The 15,293-nt window shown below is 34.4% G+C and overlaps 1 protein-coding gene across 1 annotated transcript in view; it reads right to left on the bottom strand.

Annotated features, from left to right (window-relative positions):
• Positions 1 to 15,293, bottom strand: part of LOC133336323 (hybrid signal transduction histidine kinase G-like) — a gene marked incomplete at its 3' end in the record, with an annotated part of 47,807 nt that overhangs the window by 29,730 nt on the left and 2,784 nt on the right. The window contains exon 4 of the mRNA XM_061544617.1: positions 4,738 to 4,821. Coding sequence (XP_061400601.1) covers positions 4,738 to 4,821 — 84 coding nt within the window. The remainder of the gene's footprint in view (positions 1 to 4,737; positions 4,822 to 15,293) is intronic.

Here is a 15,293-nt window from a genome sequence, read left to right as displayed (position 1 = left end):
TAAATATGGGAGCTATATCTAAATCTGAAGCGATTTTTCCCAATTTCAATAGGGTTCGTCCTTGGGCCAAATAAGTGACCTATGTCAAATTTCATCCAATTCGGATTGTAAATGCGACCTGTACTGTGTTTACTATTTGACATGGACAGACGGACGGACATGCATAAATGGACTTAAAAACTGATTCTATGCATATTCTCAAGAGAAATCATATGTCTATCTCGTTTCATTTTGTCTGTTGCAAACATATGCACAAAGACATAATACCCTGTACCATAGTGTGTTGAAGGGTATAATAAAGAAAGGGTAACTCAATTGTCCAGTGTACATTTCGGAGATATCAAAATAAAAATATTATAAATTTTTCTCTGACAACCAGAAATTCTAAAATGGTCGCCAATTCGATTGGAAAGTGCGGCCGGAGGAAGGACCCATATAAATCCGAATATATATATAAATAGTTTGGAAATAGGTCTTTTGACCTTTGAAAATTAGAAAGTCTAGGAAAGGATTATTATATCTTCGAATATTTTTATTGAGAATAAATATTTTACTACGTCTCCCTGTATTATGGAACTAGGATCCTGAAAATACCTATATATTGAAATGTTTCTAATATAAGACCATTTACCCTCTGAGAAATTTTAAGCGGGTTATTTCATAATTAATTTTCTTTTTACTAAGAGGATATTTGCCTGAAAAAAAGAAAAATACAGGCCTATGGAATATATTTTATTGATCGGGGTAAAATTCTATGACGATCTACGCATGGTCATGCGTCATTCTGTTGTAATCACGTTAGCTTTCGAAGGAACTGAGATAGGGTGCTGAACTCAGCGTAGAGTTGTCCCTTGTCTATATTCTGGTAAAGTTCTAAAAATTGACTATATCGGTCCACATTTAGGTATAGCCTTCATATAACTTCACCTTTGCGGTTATGAGTATATTGGACGCTTTTTTATCCGAATTTACTGTAATTCGAATTTACTGTAATTATACCCTACACAACTATGTTGGCAGGGTACTACAGCTTTGTGCAGCCTCAAAAGTTTGTAACGCAGCGAAATATTGGTCCTAGACCTACCTTTAAGTATACCGTTCGTTATATCTCGGCTAGCTGAGTCGATCTAGACATGTGTGTCCGTCCGTATGTCTATTATAATTTGTAAACACGATACAGGCCACAGTTATGGACCAATCTTCACGAAATTTTGCATGTAGAATGGGTTCTGGCCAATGAAGACCCCTATTGTTTTTAGGAAAGATCAGTTAATATTAAGGGATGAAATTGACCAAAAACTTTATTTTTGTCTAATTTTCTGGTCGCTCCAGAGCCCGCAATTATGACCCAAACACCGCGAATTTTTGCATGGAGAAGTGGATCGGGCCAAAGAATAAGCATGCCTGTTTTGATAAAGATCGGTCAATATTTTGCGGGTCAATTTTACCCTGACTTTTGTGTGAAAATGACAAAATGTGTATTCTATAGCGTATATATTTACCCCTGAAGAACAAAGTCCCGAAAAGTTGATAGCATATCCAAGAGTAGTGCTTGTCCTTTAAATTGATACAAATTATGTTATCGTGTGTACTCGGATGTGGGAGTTACACTTAAAAATTGACAGGTGCTTAGATATTCAAATATTATTTAGTAACACACTAGAGGGCGAAAATATAACGCTGATAGTTTTGAAATTTTCCATGAGAATTCAGGTATGGTCAAGGACAACGCCTATAATTTTCGGTGATGACCAATTAATAATATTGGAATGAAGTGGACCGAAAACTTAATTTTTTGTGTTTTTTCGAGTTGATCTATAGGCCACAATTGAAGGCCGAACATCACAACACAACACCTGGTGAAAGGAATCGGGGCAAGTAATTAGAAGAGATATATTGAATATTACTAATATTTGTTGGCCTCTAGTCGATCAAGAGGGTGCAAATATCGCGAAATATTGCCTAATCTCAGAATGTAGTATCACAGAAAGTTAGATTTTCGTGGAAGTTGTGTAGGGTATCATATGGTCGGCCCCGTTTGACTATACTGCTCCGCTCACTAGTTTGAAATTATATATTTTGGTACATCTTTAAATATCGTCCCTATTTTTTATATTTTGGACAGGTTCGAATTGACTGTACTTTGGGATAGGTTGCTGAATTTTGCATAGAGTTGTCTTTTATTTTTCAGTATTTCTGATGCGTTTTTAACCGAATTAGCTGAAATTTGTTATTTGGGTCTCTTATTGGGTGAAAAATCTTCCAAAAATATCAATATTTGTTTCCTTTTAGTTATATCCCTAATACTGTGGTACCGAATGTTCTCGCGATTTTGTGTATTTAGAATCGATTTTTTAACCGAATTGGCTGTTATTTCATATTTTAGTTTCTCATTAGGTAAAAAATATCCCCACCAAAAATATCCAAGTTGACCCAAGACCCAATGTAACGATCTGGTCCATTATCCGGTATTTGAAAAATGTTGGGTACATTTTTCTTTCTATTTTGGGTTCTTATTGGGTTAATTTCTTTTTTCTACCAAAAAAATTTAATATCGGTCCACTATAAGGTAAAGCATTTTGAAGATTTGTTTATATATTAGGCTGGAGGATAAGAAATCCATTATTTTTATATGAACTATAGGACTTTAATTAACATACTTCGGAATGTCCGATTTGGGCATCGTTTTGTTGTATGTTTTGTTGCCATTTTAAAGGTAACTTCATAACGCCTCACCCACAGAAGTCCTGCTCTGTATTTGATAAAAAACTCTAGTAGGCGATTTTCACAATCCTCCCTTAATACCAATTTTTTATCATTAACGAAATTTTGCAATGCAAGAAAAAATATGATAATTGCTTGGTGCCAAGTCCGGACTGTATGTCGGATGCATTAAAGCTTCTCAACCAAGTCACCGAAGTTTCTGGCGAGTCATTGTAGATGTGTGTGGCCTAGCGTTGTCCTGGTGGAACACGACACCTCTCCGGTTGGCAAATTCTGGCCAATTGCTATCTTCAAACGGTCAAGTTGTTGACAGTAGAGATCAGAATTTAGCGTTTGGCCATATGTATAATAAATAATCCCTTTCCATTACCACAAATGCATAGCAGAACCTTCTTGGCCGTTAGTCCTAGTTTGGCCACCGTTTTGACAACGCACATGGTTGTCGTATGTGATCCATTTCTCATCTTCAGTCACCATACGTTTAAGAAATTCGCAGATTGAAATTCGATCCATCCTATTTTTTCTGTTCATTGGTGTGACACCCAAACATCGAGCTTCTTTTTGAATCCAGCTTTGTGTAAATGTTTTAAAACAGTTTTATTACGACTGATAATATGCCGGTCAACTTTGATAATTTCTCCGATTTTTTAGAAATTTTCGACCACCGGCCAAATGGATTTCTTTTTCCCCAACCTAATATGTTTATATCCGCCAACCATCATTTTCGGTATTTTCAAGTTCCCGGGTCAATTTTACAGCCAGGGTCTGCAGTTTGGTATTTGGTAAAGACTCCATATTCATGTTCCGATTCAGGCTTTTTTGAATGTCAATCTCATGTTTGATGCCATAAAGAATTCGATAAATTTTGTTTAAAAACACGTCTTTGGAAAAGTTGAAACCTTTGACTATTTTTTTTAAATTCAAGTTTATTTTTTTTTAATATACGACTAAAAATGCTTTTAAACGGGGTTTATAAAAATCAAGGCATATTAAAAATGTTTTCTTATTAAATTAATGTTTATGTAGGTCTTTAAACCCACAATTATCAAAGCTATAGCCGCATTTTTAAAAAACTTCGCTAAGTGGAGCTATTTATTTAAAAAGTTCACCCTTGTGGTTGAGGGGTACCCATGATTATTATTTCAATGAAAATGATCTATATATGTTTAAATATACATTTTCAAAATTCCATTTTTTTTAAATTTATCACTCTGGCATCAGTGTTCTCCATTAGTCAGTCAGTCATTAGAATGAAAATGACTGGCTATTAAACGAAAAACAGAACCATTAGCCAAACATCTTCGATGGTGCGGTGCGTGTAAATTGAGTCTGGTTAGTGAGAAATTGCAAATCAATTTCAGAAAATCTTTTAAATTCCAAAAAAGTTAAAAAACGACAACGTCTTTTAACAATTTGAGCAAATTGTTTTTGTCCCCAACCCACTGAGTTGTTGTTACCACGACCACATCAGGGTTACTAGTTACCCAGCAGATTAGCAATTTGTTTAGCAGTGAAAGTAACTAGAACTATGGCATCTTTTTTGTCGTTCGGAAAAAGAAGAAGAGGAGGCCATTGCAGATTGAAAGGTGTTGGTCATAAAAAAGAGATAAACTGCAGCCGCAATAAATGGCAAAAGGTGTGGCTGGCTGGCCGGTCGGCCGTCCGACTGGGTGTTATTTTTGTGTGTTTGTGTAACGTCTAAGAATTTAAAGAAAGTGTGTTGTCGTGGTTTTTCGTTTAATTACTAATGCCGCCGCTACCGCTTCTTGTGGGGTAGCACTCGTTTTGTGGGCCACCAATTTTTTTAGTCAAAGGAAGGAACAACCAACAGCATAGAAATATTTAATGCTCACCACCGCTGCTTAGAAGCTGTTATATTGATGGCAATTTTCTGGCGGTTGGTCTGTCTGTCGTTGGTTTGTTGTTGTTTCACTATCTTTCGATATCAACAACTGAGTCCAAAAAAATAGAAACACCAAAACAAGAAGACGAGGAAGAATAAATTCAACTTACCTGGTAAATAGATGCCAGATAAAAGCAACTTTTCAGGCAAATCGGTAATTAAATTTGGCGCTATAATTTCACTTTCCAAATGATCTGTAACGAAATGTGCAAAGAAAACAACAAAAATTAGGTGAAATATAAGATATGATTTAGAAATAACGTTATTTTCTTGAATTTCAAATAAAATCAGAGATAAGCAATTAATTTGTGTTTGTTAATTGTTGTGCCTTTGGGGATATGGGTGTTTGTGAATATCACAATGACTTGGAGAAAAGTTATCAGATTTCCAGGTGATAAAAAATGCACGTGTTGTACTAAATCAAATTAAGTCATTTCCTTTTTATTTTCCTTTTCACCACTCTGTGGTACAGGGTATTATGTCTTTGTGCATATGTTTGTAACAGGCAAAAGAAAACGAGATAGACACATGGTTCCTTTTGAGAATATGCATAGAATCACTTTCTGAGTCGATTTATGCATGTCCGTCCGTCCGTCTGTAGATGTTAAATTGTAAACAAAGTACAGGTTGCATTTATGATCCGATTTGAATTAAATTTGGCACAGGTCACTTATTTGGCTCAAGGACGAACCCTATTGAAATTGGGAAAAATCGGTTCAGATTTAGATATAGCTCCCATATATATTTAACCGATTTAAAGTAAACGGTCCCTATATAACTTTCGATTTGCACGAAATTTGGTACAGCCTAATTATTTAGGTCTAGAATGATGTGTGCCAAGTTTCGTGAAAATCGGTCCAGATTTAGATATAGCTCCCATATATAGTTTCATCCGATTTCATGTAAATGGTGCACCAAAGTCCCTATATATCTTTCGATTTGCACGAAATTGGGCATAACGTACTGAATTGAGCCTAGAATGATGTCTGCCAAGTTTTGAGAAAATCGGTCCAGATTTAGATATAGCTCCAATATATAGTTTCGTCCGATTTCATGTAAATGATGCACCAAAGTCGCTATATATCTTTCGATTTGCACGAAATTGGGCATAACGTACTGAATTGAGTCTAGAATGATGTCTGCCAAGTTTCGTGAAAATCGGTCAAGATTTAGATATAGCTCCCATATTTAGTTTCGTCCAATTTCATGTAAATGGTGCACCAAAGTCCCTATATATCTTTCGATTTGCACGAAATTTGGCATAACATATTGAATTGAGCCTAGAATGATGTCTGCCAAGTTTTGAGAAAATCGGTCCAGATTTAGATATAGCTCCCATGTATAGTTTCGTCCGATTTCATGTAAATGGTGCACCAAAGTCCCTATATATCTTTCGATTTGCACGAAATTTGGAATAACGTACTGAAAATCGGTCCATATTTAGATATAGCTTCCTTTTATTATAGATTGATTATAATAAATTGACGCACCAAGGATCCAATAGGCTGATAGGAACAAAACGTTCTGAAATTAGTATAACCTAACCTGTGACAAGTTTGTTTGAAATCGCTTAATATTTGGATAGAGCTTCCATATATATTTTCCCCCGATTTCAAGTAAATTGGGCATCAAACTCCTCATGTTAGTCAGATTTACATCAAAGTTTTCACAACTTACAAAATTGAGCATAGAATTACGTAGTTGCGTTTTCTAGAAGTACAGACATGGCCCAACGGATGACCTATTTATATTTGTTTGAAGTCGATTTACATACTTTACATACTTTATATTTAGATAAATATCACATATTTTATTTCATCCAATTTTTAATAGTTCTGTTTAATATACCCATAGTGGTGAAGGGTATCATATAGTCGGCCCCGTCCGACTATACTACTTTCCTTACTGGTTTCAAATAAACACTTTGGTCGCAAATAAATTTATGTTGTTGACTATTTGATCCGTTACTTGGTGAAACCAAATTAAACAATTAAAACCGGCGGTAGCATGGCACAAAGATGCCATATTTTAATAACCTCTTCCATGTGTAAAAAGTCAATCACTATATCCACTGCTTAGAATGGATTTGATTGGATACCTATACCAATTGGTCCTTATAGAAGCCTATGTTGTTAAAATATATAAACTCCTGTTTTCTCTATTCAGACTAATTGGTCTTTTTACAGATTTACAGATCTCTCTGCTAACCTGTTGTTTCTATACACTTTCAATCGGCCTCTTTGATTTTTACAAACACAGACAGAATACATAACTATTGGTCTATATAAATCAGGGTGCGAAGAATGATTAAAATACGCTCTTTCTCACGAATGCTCACGGGCGAGAATTCCAATGTTTTCAATTTATAGCGAATGATAAAGTTACAATGAATGAACAAGCATTTGCAATCTCTGGCGAATGTTCGCATTTTATGAAAAATTCACGAACGATAAAATTTCGTTGCAAGCGTCGTCGATTCATTCTTTCACGAGCATTTGTTGATGAAGAACATTCTTTTGAAAAACTCAAAAAACAAATGTTCGCGAATGCTCGCGAGCACTGTTAAAAACAACAACAAACAAAAATATCATAAGAAAGTAAACACACAAACAACGAAAGAATGTGTGTGGAATAACAAAAGACATGTCCAACAACTATTGAGTTCTCGAACGTTTGTTGTTATTGTTGTTGCCGTTTTGAGCATTCGCGAGAATTCGGGAATGTTTGTTTTCATTCGTAAGATAATGTCAGCAAGAATTCCAACCATCAAACGAAACGAACGAACGTTGTTGTGTGCTCTCACTCGTTTGTTATGTGTGTTTGTGCGAACATTCTTTGGCGAATGCTCGTTTGGTAAAGAATTTATCGTCATAAATTCATTCGTAAAATGAGCACAAAACGAAAAGAATGTATTTTGAATCATTCGCGAACGAGTTTTTGCGAACCCTGATATAAATCCAATTTTAAGTGGAAGTGCTTTTATAAATCCAATTTGAAATGCATGGACTATAAAGAAATTTTCCATACCGATTGAAACATCTCCTTGTAGTGTGTTGGATTAGCGTACGTTGAAATGCCTTCTGTATGGTACTTCTGACAAATCATGTGGGATCCAAATGTGTTATTCAAGTCACGGTACAAAACACAACGCATAGTTATACGTCAAACCATACCGAGTATGTTTATACTAATAAAAGTGCCTCTTATAAGTAAATGTAAAGACAATTTTGGCTGAAAAACTTTAACAGTCTGTTTCTGGCGGATTCGAAACGAATCCGTCCGTCCGTCTGTTCATTGGAATTTTTATGTTTTGATAAAGATCGGTCGATACTTAGCGGGCCATATGGACCCAAACTTTTTTGTAAAAAGGACTACTCCTAAATGTCATAGACACTTGACCTTTAAATTTATACCAATTATATTGTTGTTTGTACTCGGATGTTATGATATTGTTTAGTACTACTATTACCCCATTACGCCTATAATGTTCGGTGTTGTTGAGATGATATTTAGGGTATGCAAAACCGAAAACTTTAAGCAGAATATCATCTGACCAAATACTTAGAACGGCTGTTTTGATAATGATCGGTCAATATTCCGAGTGTCAAATAAATCATCTGGAGAAAACAAGATTTGGAAAATATGCCAGGCTTAGAAAGTAGAACTGTCGCCCTTTATTCGGCCGAAATAGTTGGCAGTTGTGTAGGGTATCATATGGTATACTGCTCTGTTCACTGCTTTATATAAACACTTTGTTATTTGGTAGTAATTCCTTCGAATTCATTCGATTCGAATTTTACAAAAACGGGCTGTTAGTTACCAAAATCGTACAATATATCCATTTTTTCGGCAGATTGCTGTACTGATAGATTTCTCGTAAAGCATCGATCAAACGATTTCAGATTTATGCTCGTTGGAAGGGTGACATTTCGCAAAATATTTTGCTGTTTTTTTGTATGGGGCATTCAGTTGTGAGTTACAGGGTGTTAAAAATGGAAATGAACAAAGAGAAAATTCGGTTCAATTTTTGAAGATATAGCCGATTTATTGTGTTAGCATCAAGTGACAGCAAGAGGGCTTCTCAAACTTTAAACGCGTTTTTCTCCAAACAGCGTTTTTGCGAATGGCGGGCACGGTAACTCAAAAACTAATAACCCAATCGTTTTTAAATTGTGGGACTACACCTTTTTCAAATGTTATTCAAAACATTTCAATTGCAATTCGAGAATTTCATTTGTAATTCGAAAACTCAATTTGCAATTCATAACATTTCAATTGTAATTCGAATATGTAATTGGTAATTCACAACTTTTCATTTGTAATTTTAAACATTTCATATAAAATTCAAAAAATTCCATTTGAAATTTAAAAAAAAATCATCGGTGATTGCTATATTCCAATTTGAAATTTGTAGATTTTCTTTTGAAATTCGAAGAAATCCATTTATAATTCAAAGAATTCAACTTGAAATTTATAACATTTCGCTTGTAATTCAAAATATTTCAGTTGAAATTCATAACAATTAATTTCGAATTCATAGATATTCCTTGTGTGTTACCAATAATATTTTTCAAATTTAAAGTAAAATGTTATAAAAAAAAAACAAATGAAATGTTATGAATTTCAAATCAAATGTTAAGAATTTCAAATGAAATTTTATTAATTTCAAATGAAATTTTATGAATTTCAAATGGAAGTTTATGAATTTCAAATGGAATTCTATGAATTTTGAATGAAATCCTCGAATTACAACTGATATGTTATGAATTGCAAATGGAATTCTCGAATTGCAAATTGTATGTTGCGAATTCTCGAATTACATTTGATATGTTTTGAATACCATGTGAAAAAGGTGTAGGATAAAGCCAGTCGGTGAAGATCATGCTTATTTTTATACCCTTCACCATACTGTGGTACAGGGTATAATGTCTTTGTGCATATGTTTGTAACAGACAAAAGGAAACGAGATAGACATATGGTTTTGAGAATATGCATAGAATCACTTTTTCAGTCGATTTATGCATGTCCGTCCGTCCGTCCATGTATTTTTGTTAACAAAGTACAGGTAGCATTTGTGATCCGAATTGGATGAAATTTGGCACAGTTCACTTATTTGGCCCAAGGACGAACCCTATTGAAAAATCGGTTCAGATTTAGATATAGCTTCCATATATATTTTAGTCCGATTTTAGGTAAATAGTGCACCAAAGTCCCTATATATCATTCGATTTGCACGAAATTTGGCAAAGCGTACTGAATTAAGCCTAGAAAGATGTGTGTTAAATTTCGTAAAAATCGGTTCAGATTTGGGTATAGCTCCCATATATATTTTCGTCCGATTTTAGGTAAATAGTGCACAAATGTCCCTGTATATCCTTCGATTTGCACGAAATTTAGCACAGCGTACTGATTTAAGTCCAGAACGATGTGTGTTAAATTTCGTAAAAATCGGTTAAGATTTAGATATAGCTCCCATATATATTTTCGTCCAATTTTAGGTAAATAGTGCAATAAGGTCCCTATATATCCTTCGATTTGCACGAAATTTGGATGTATAAGTAAATGAAGAACTCAAAATGTGGCCGAATGCAAAAAACATACTAAAATAAGTATAACCTAATATGTGGCAAGTTACGATGAAATCGGTTTTGATTTCGATATGTTGCTTTAAATTAATTTACATAATGTTGTCCTATTGTAAGAAACAACTCTATATCTGACCAAAATTTAGTATAGGTTGCAGAATGACATGTTTACTTTCATGTTGATGGTCCTTCAAAAATGCGACGTCTGTTGGGGTTACATCTGTTGGATATAGCCAAAGTGTTGAAGGGTATAATATAGTCGGCCACGTCCGATTTTACTGCTTTCTTTACTGGTTTTAACTTAGTTTGTGCTCGAAAATAGGCGATTAAAAAAAAAAAAAGAAAACGAAGTTCTGCCTTTTGTTAATTGTTGTGCAAAGTCAATAATTTTCGGATACCGATGTACCAATGAGGAGTTATCATGCCCGCCATAAAAAAATAGGGAATTTAAGGGAACCCAATCAACATTTTGTTTTGGCGTCCGATTTAGAATATTGTTACTGTTTTGGTTTTTTTGTATTTTTTCGATACTTTCTATTGGCTATGGTGTAACAAAGCTGTCTCATCGATATAACGAATAAAGATTAATTTGGAAGAAATACATTTGAAATTATTTAGAGATGTTGTAATATTGCTTTTCCAAATGTTGGTCATATTTATGCCAAATATCCACTTATTCTTTTATGAATATGAATTTGTTCACAAATAATATATTGTTATTCAAATTATAAGACCAGAAACTTTCTAAGCGTTCGTTCACACGACATCTGATAAGTGAGTCAATTCAATATTGCTTCAAGATAATACAAACTTGTTCTATCTTGTGATAATGAAAACTAAAAAAACTGTGGTCTTGACAATGAATGAAAGTTCAAAGGGTTATCTATAACAAAAAACTATGTTGTTATAGTATATTTATATGATGTTTGTTTATTTTGCATACCCAAGCTTTACTATTAAGTTTTTCATTACATTTGTTACTTGCCAAAAAATTATTATAAAGTGCAAAAAGAAAAGGGTTTCTAAATGTGATAGTAATGATTACACCCTATTTGAAAGATGCTAGGCCCATTTTTCGACCATATAGTTTGAGACTAACAAATTAAATGATATAGAACCCTAATAAAGTCTCCGACCGATTATAGGTATTTAGAATTCCCATATCATGGTGTAGGGTACCAATAGGTCGCCCTAGCCGAACTTAAACATTTTTACTTGATTCTTGTCATTTATTTTTTTTTTGTATTAGCATCAGTGAGATAAGAAACATAATTCTTTTTCCGAATTTTAGGCAAAATATTTATTATCAATTTTAGTTTTATTAAGTAGATTGTCAATTCAAAATCGCGATCGGATGATATGACGAAAAAATAATTTTAAAATAAAATGCGTAAATTACAAATAGTATTCGCTTTAATTTGCCTATGGACGTCGGAATATGTGTCGGCGGATAGTACAAGTCAAAAAAGATTGCAACAAATTCAAAATAATATCGATGTAAATGCAACAGTGTGTGAGAATTTCTATCAATATGCCTGTGGCAAGTGGTGGGATTCAAACCTAGTGGCAAATAGAGGGAATCTGGAGAGTCTACAAGCAACGGTGAACATGGAAATGGAAAAAATCTTTGCAGTCAAGGATTTTAATAATTCAACAAAATTTTTTAAAAATCCCCACAACTATTACCAGGCCTGTGTGGAGAGTTCTGGTGGAGAAAAGGAAGTTGGAGAATATTTGAAATGGCTAAATACCGAGGAGGCTATGAAATGGCCAACAGAGTTGTGGAATAATGAAAGTCAGTGGAATTGGGATTATGATTGGATTGAATTATTAGCCTTGACACGACGATATGGTTTCAATGATCTATTCTTCCAGGAAGACATTACCCAACGTATAGATGATTCTCGGCGCATAATAATTGAATTGAAACGTCCCACATTGGAGAGAATGGAGAATCTTTGGCCTTATATGCTAAAAAATAACATCACCGAATTTAAAGAGATCTTTGAAAAATTTAGTGAATTTAATCAGGCACTATTCGATGGTTTGTCGGAATTATTCCCCATTCAGGATTCTTATTTGGATAGTCACATTGATGATGATTCCGATTTGGTTGCCTTGGGGGATTTGCAAATGCCCTGGTTGGAGAAATATTTATGTGTTCTTCTAAATCAAACCAATGTTGATCCGCAAATGCAGTTGTACATACAAAGTGTGGATTATTTGAAGGGGCTGTTTGCCCTGCTGATAGAATATGATAACTCCCTAATTTGTGATTACATACATTTGCAGTTTTATGTGGATCTAATTCGTCAAGATGTGAAACGTGAAGAGGGGAATTGTATGACAAGTACATGGGTGGAATTTCCTTTGGTCCTGCAATGGTTATATGGAGAACAACATCCAGAGGTTAAACGTGAAGTTCTGGTGATTGAAGATATTTACAGAAAACTAAAAGAGAATTTCTATGCCATCCTGCATTTAAATGTCTATCAATTTGGCAAAGACATTTTAAATTATTTGGATATGAAATTAGAAAATCTCAACCTAACAACAATTGTGGATATTTCCCCTGAAACCTTTGAAAAATTCTATGGAAATTTAAATCTCACAACAGATGATTATTATGGAAATATTTTAAAAGTAAGGAATTTCAAATTCAATATTAGTCATCAAAGCCTAAACGCACCTCCACAAACTCCAAGTGAACTAATGTTTCTGAATACCCTGTTTGGAATAAAGGACAGCCCTGCTCAATACCATCTGCCTCGTTTATATGCCCGCCAAAATTGTATCTTTTTACCCCTAACCATATTACAGTACCCCTACTACAGCCTGGACATGCAAGATCTATACCTTTACAGTTCGTTGAGCTTTCATTTGGCCCGAGAAATCGCCAAGGCTTTTAATCCCAAGAACTTGGAAATCACTCTAGACGGTTCCTATGATTACAACATGGCTGATGAAATATTTGATTATCCAAAATTTGGCCTTACAATGCGTCGTTTAAAAACGGATTTTTCCTTTACACACGAAATCGAAGAAGTTATTGCCGATTTGGATGGTCTAAAATTGGCCTATGAAACATTTCTTGCCGAACATCGGGATATTATACATCAAGAAGTCTTTGTGATTGACGGAGTGCCGCGTACGGTCAAACATATTTTCTTTCTTAATTACGCCCACAATTTTTGTAATCGAAATTGTTTGGAGAGCGCCATGAATATAGGGCAATATAATTCGTGTAATCGTGTCAATGTACCTCTAACACGTTTTGGCAAATTCCGATATGGTTTCGGATGTAAGAAGAATGTTAAATGGGGTTATCCCATGTGGAGGGGGAAGAGTAATAAATGAAATGTAAATAAAGATGGCATTGACATTTTTATTGCTAGAAATTTAATGTGTTTTTTATGGAATTATTTAGATTAAAACTAGTAGTTCGGCCGGGACGAACTTTAGATACCCTCCACCATAGATATACTGACAGGTACTAGAAATGAAATCATAGGGAACATACCAAAAAGTGGACCTATACAAACATTTCTAAAAACGGATTATGTAAACCTTAATACAAATTTCAGTAATTTATTTAAAATGTATTTATAATAGATAATTATACCCTCAGCATTATGGCTAATGCCTCAATGTCGTTCTAGACCCCATGTTTTTTGGACCAAATCCGTTTCAGAATATTTAGATTTCATCCAAACTTTGCCCATCGTATTATTTCTCCAAACTTAGTTCAAATTCGAAGATGGGGAAAATCGGTCCAATCCTTCTGGAACCTCCACACAGAGATTGGTCTAAATGCGGCTATAGTTTATTATCGAACCTTACGTTCTAATTTTTTATCTGGCTATCCTCTGCAGGTGTAATGATTACAACAGAGTCTTAGAACCAAACTCAAAAAGCGGAACAAATCAGATAACTATTTTAATATAAAAAAGGGGATTATATGGGGACTACCCCAAAAAGGGGGCGAATATTAAACATTTTTGGTTGGGAAATCTGTTACCATATACGACTACGAAATACCAAATTGCAGCAAAAAGTGGACCTAAAGTTATAATTTTTAGTTGAGAAATTTGGTATCCAAAAAGAGCCCATTGTACCAAATTTCAGCGAATTTGGTTGAAAAACGCGCTCAAGAACCCCAAAATACTGAAAATTTGGGGGTACCCTTATATGGGAGGTATGCCTAAACGTGGACCGATATAGCCCATCTTCGAACTTAACCTGCCTGCAGACAAAAGACGACTCTATGCAAAATTTTGGCGTTCTATCTCAATTCATTTAGAAGCTAGAGTGATTACAACAGACATGCTTAGATCGTCATAGAATTTTATGCTGATCAAGAATATATATAATTTATAGGGTCGGAAATGATTATTTCGATGCGTTACAAACGGAAAAACAAAACTAATATACCCTCCATTCTATGGTGGAGGGTATAAAAAAATAAATTGGAAATAAAATCAGACTGTGGAGTCGCGGTCTATGAGACGGTCAGTTCTGCAGAATTTGTGACGAACCTGGGCAAAAATCAAATAATGACAATAAGTTCAGTTGGACCGAAATTTTTTTGCCAACCACCATAAGGTTCGCATTAAAATTCCTAAAAAGTCGTTTAGCATACACAAATTAGGATGATCCTTTACATGAGTCCTGTGGCAAAATACGAAATTTTATTTAAATGTTCTTGGGAATACGTTTTGTACGCCTGAATATCAAATGATACCCACTTCTATTAGAAAATGCAGTTAGAGCCATGAAAGAACCTGAAATGACCGAATCTTTATTGATGGACCTATATTGAAAACCAGTAAGGAAAGTAGGAGTTTGGTTCACCATTTATCTAAAATCGTACGAAAATATATATGTGGGAGCTAGATCTGAATCTGAATCGATTTCAACGAAACTTGCCAAAGATTAATTTAAATTACATCCAAATACAAAATTGTATGCCAATTAGACAATCTTTGGGTCTTTAGTGCACAATTTACATAAAATCGTAAGATTTAAATTTATGAGATCCATATTTAAATCTGAAGCGATTTTCACGAATGTTAGCACATATA

This window comes from Musca vetustissima, unplaced genomic scaffold (assembly GCF_032173495.1).
Source record: "Musca vetustissima isolate MV318-11 ecotype Yass unplaced genomic scaffold, APGP_CSIRO_Mvet_v1 utg293847, whole genome shotgun sequence".
Taxonomy (NCBI): Eukaryota; Metazoa; Arthropoda; class Insecta; order Diptera; family Muscidae; genus Musca; species Musca vetustissima.
This window is presented reverse-complemented; position numbering and strand designations above follow the sequence as displayed.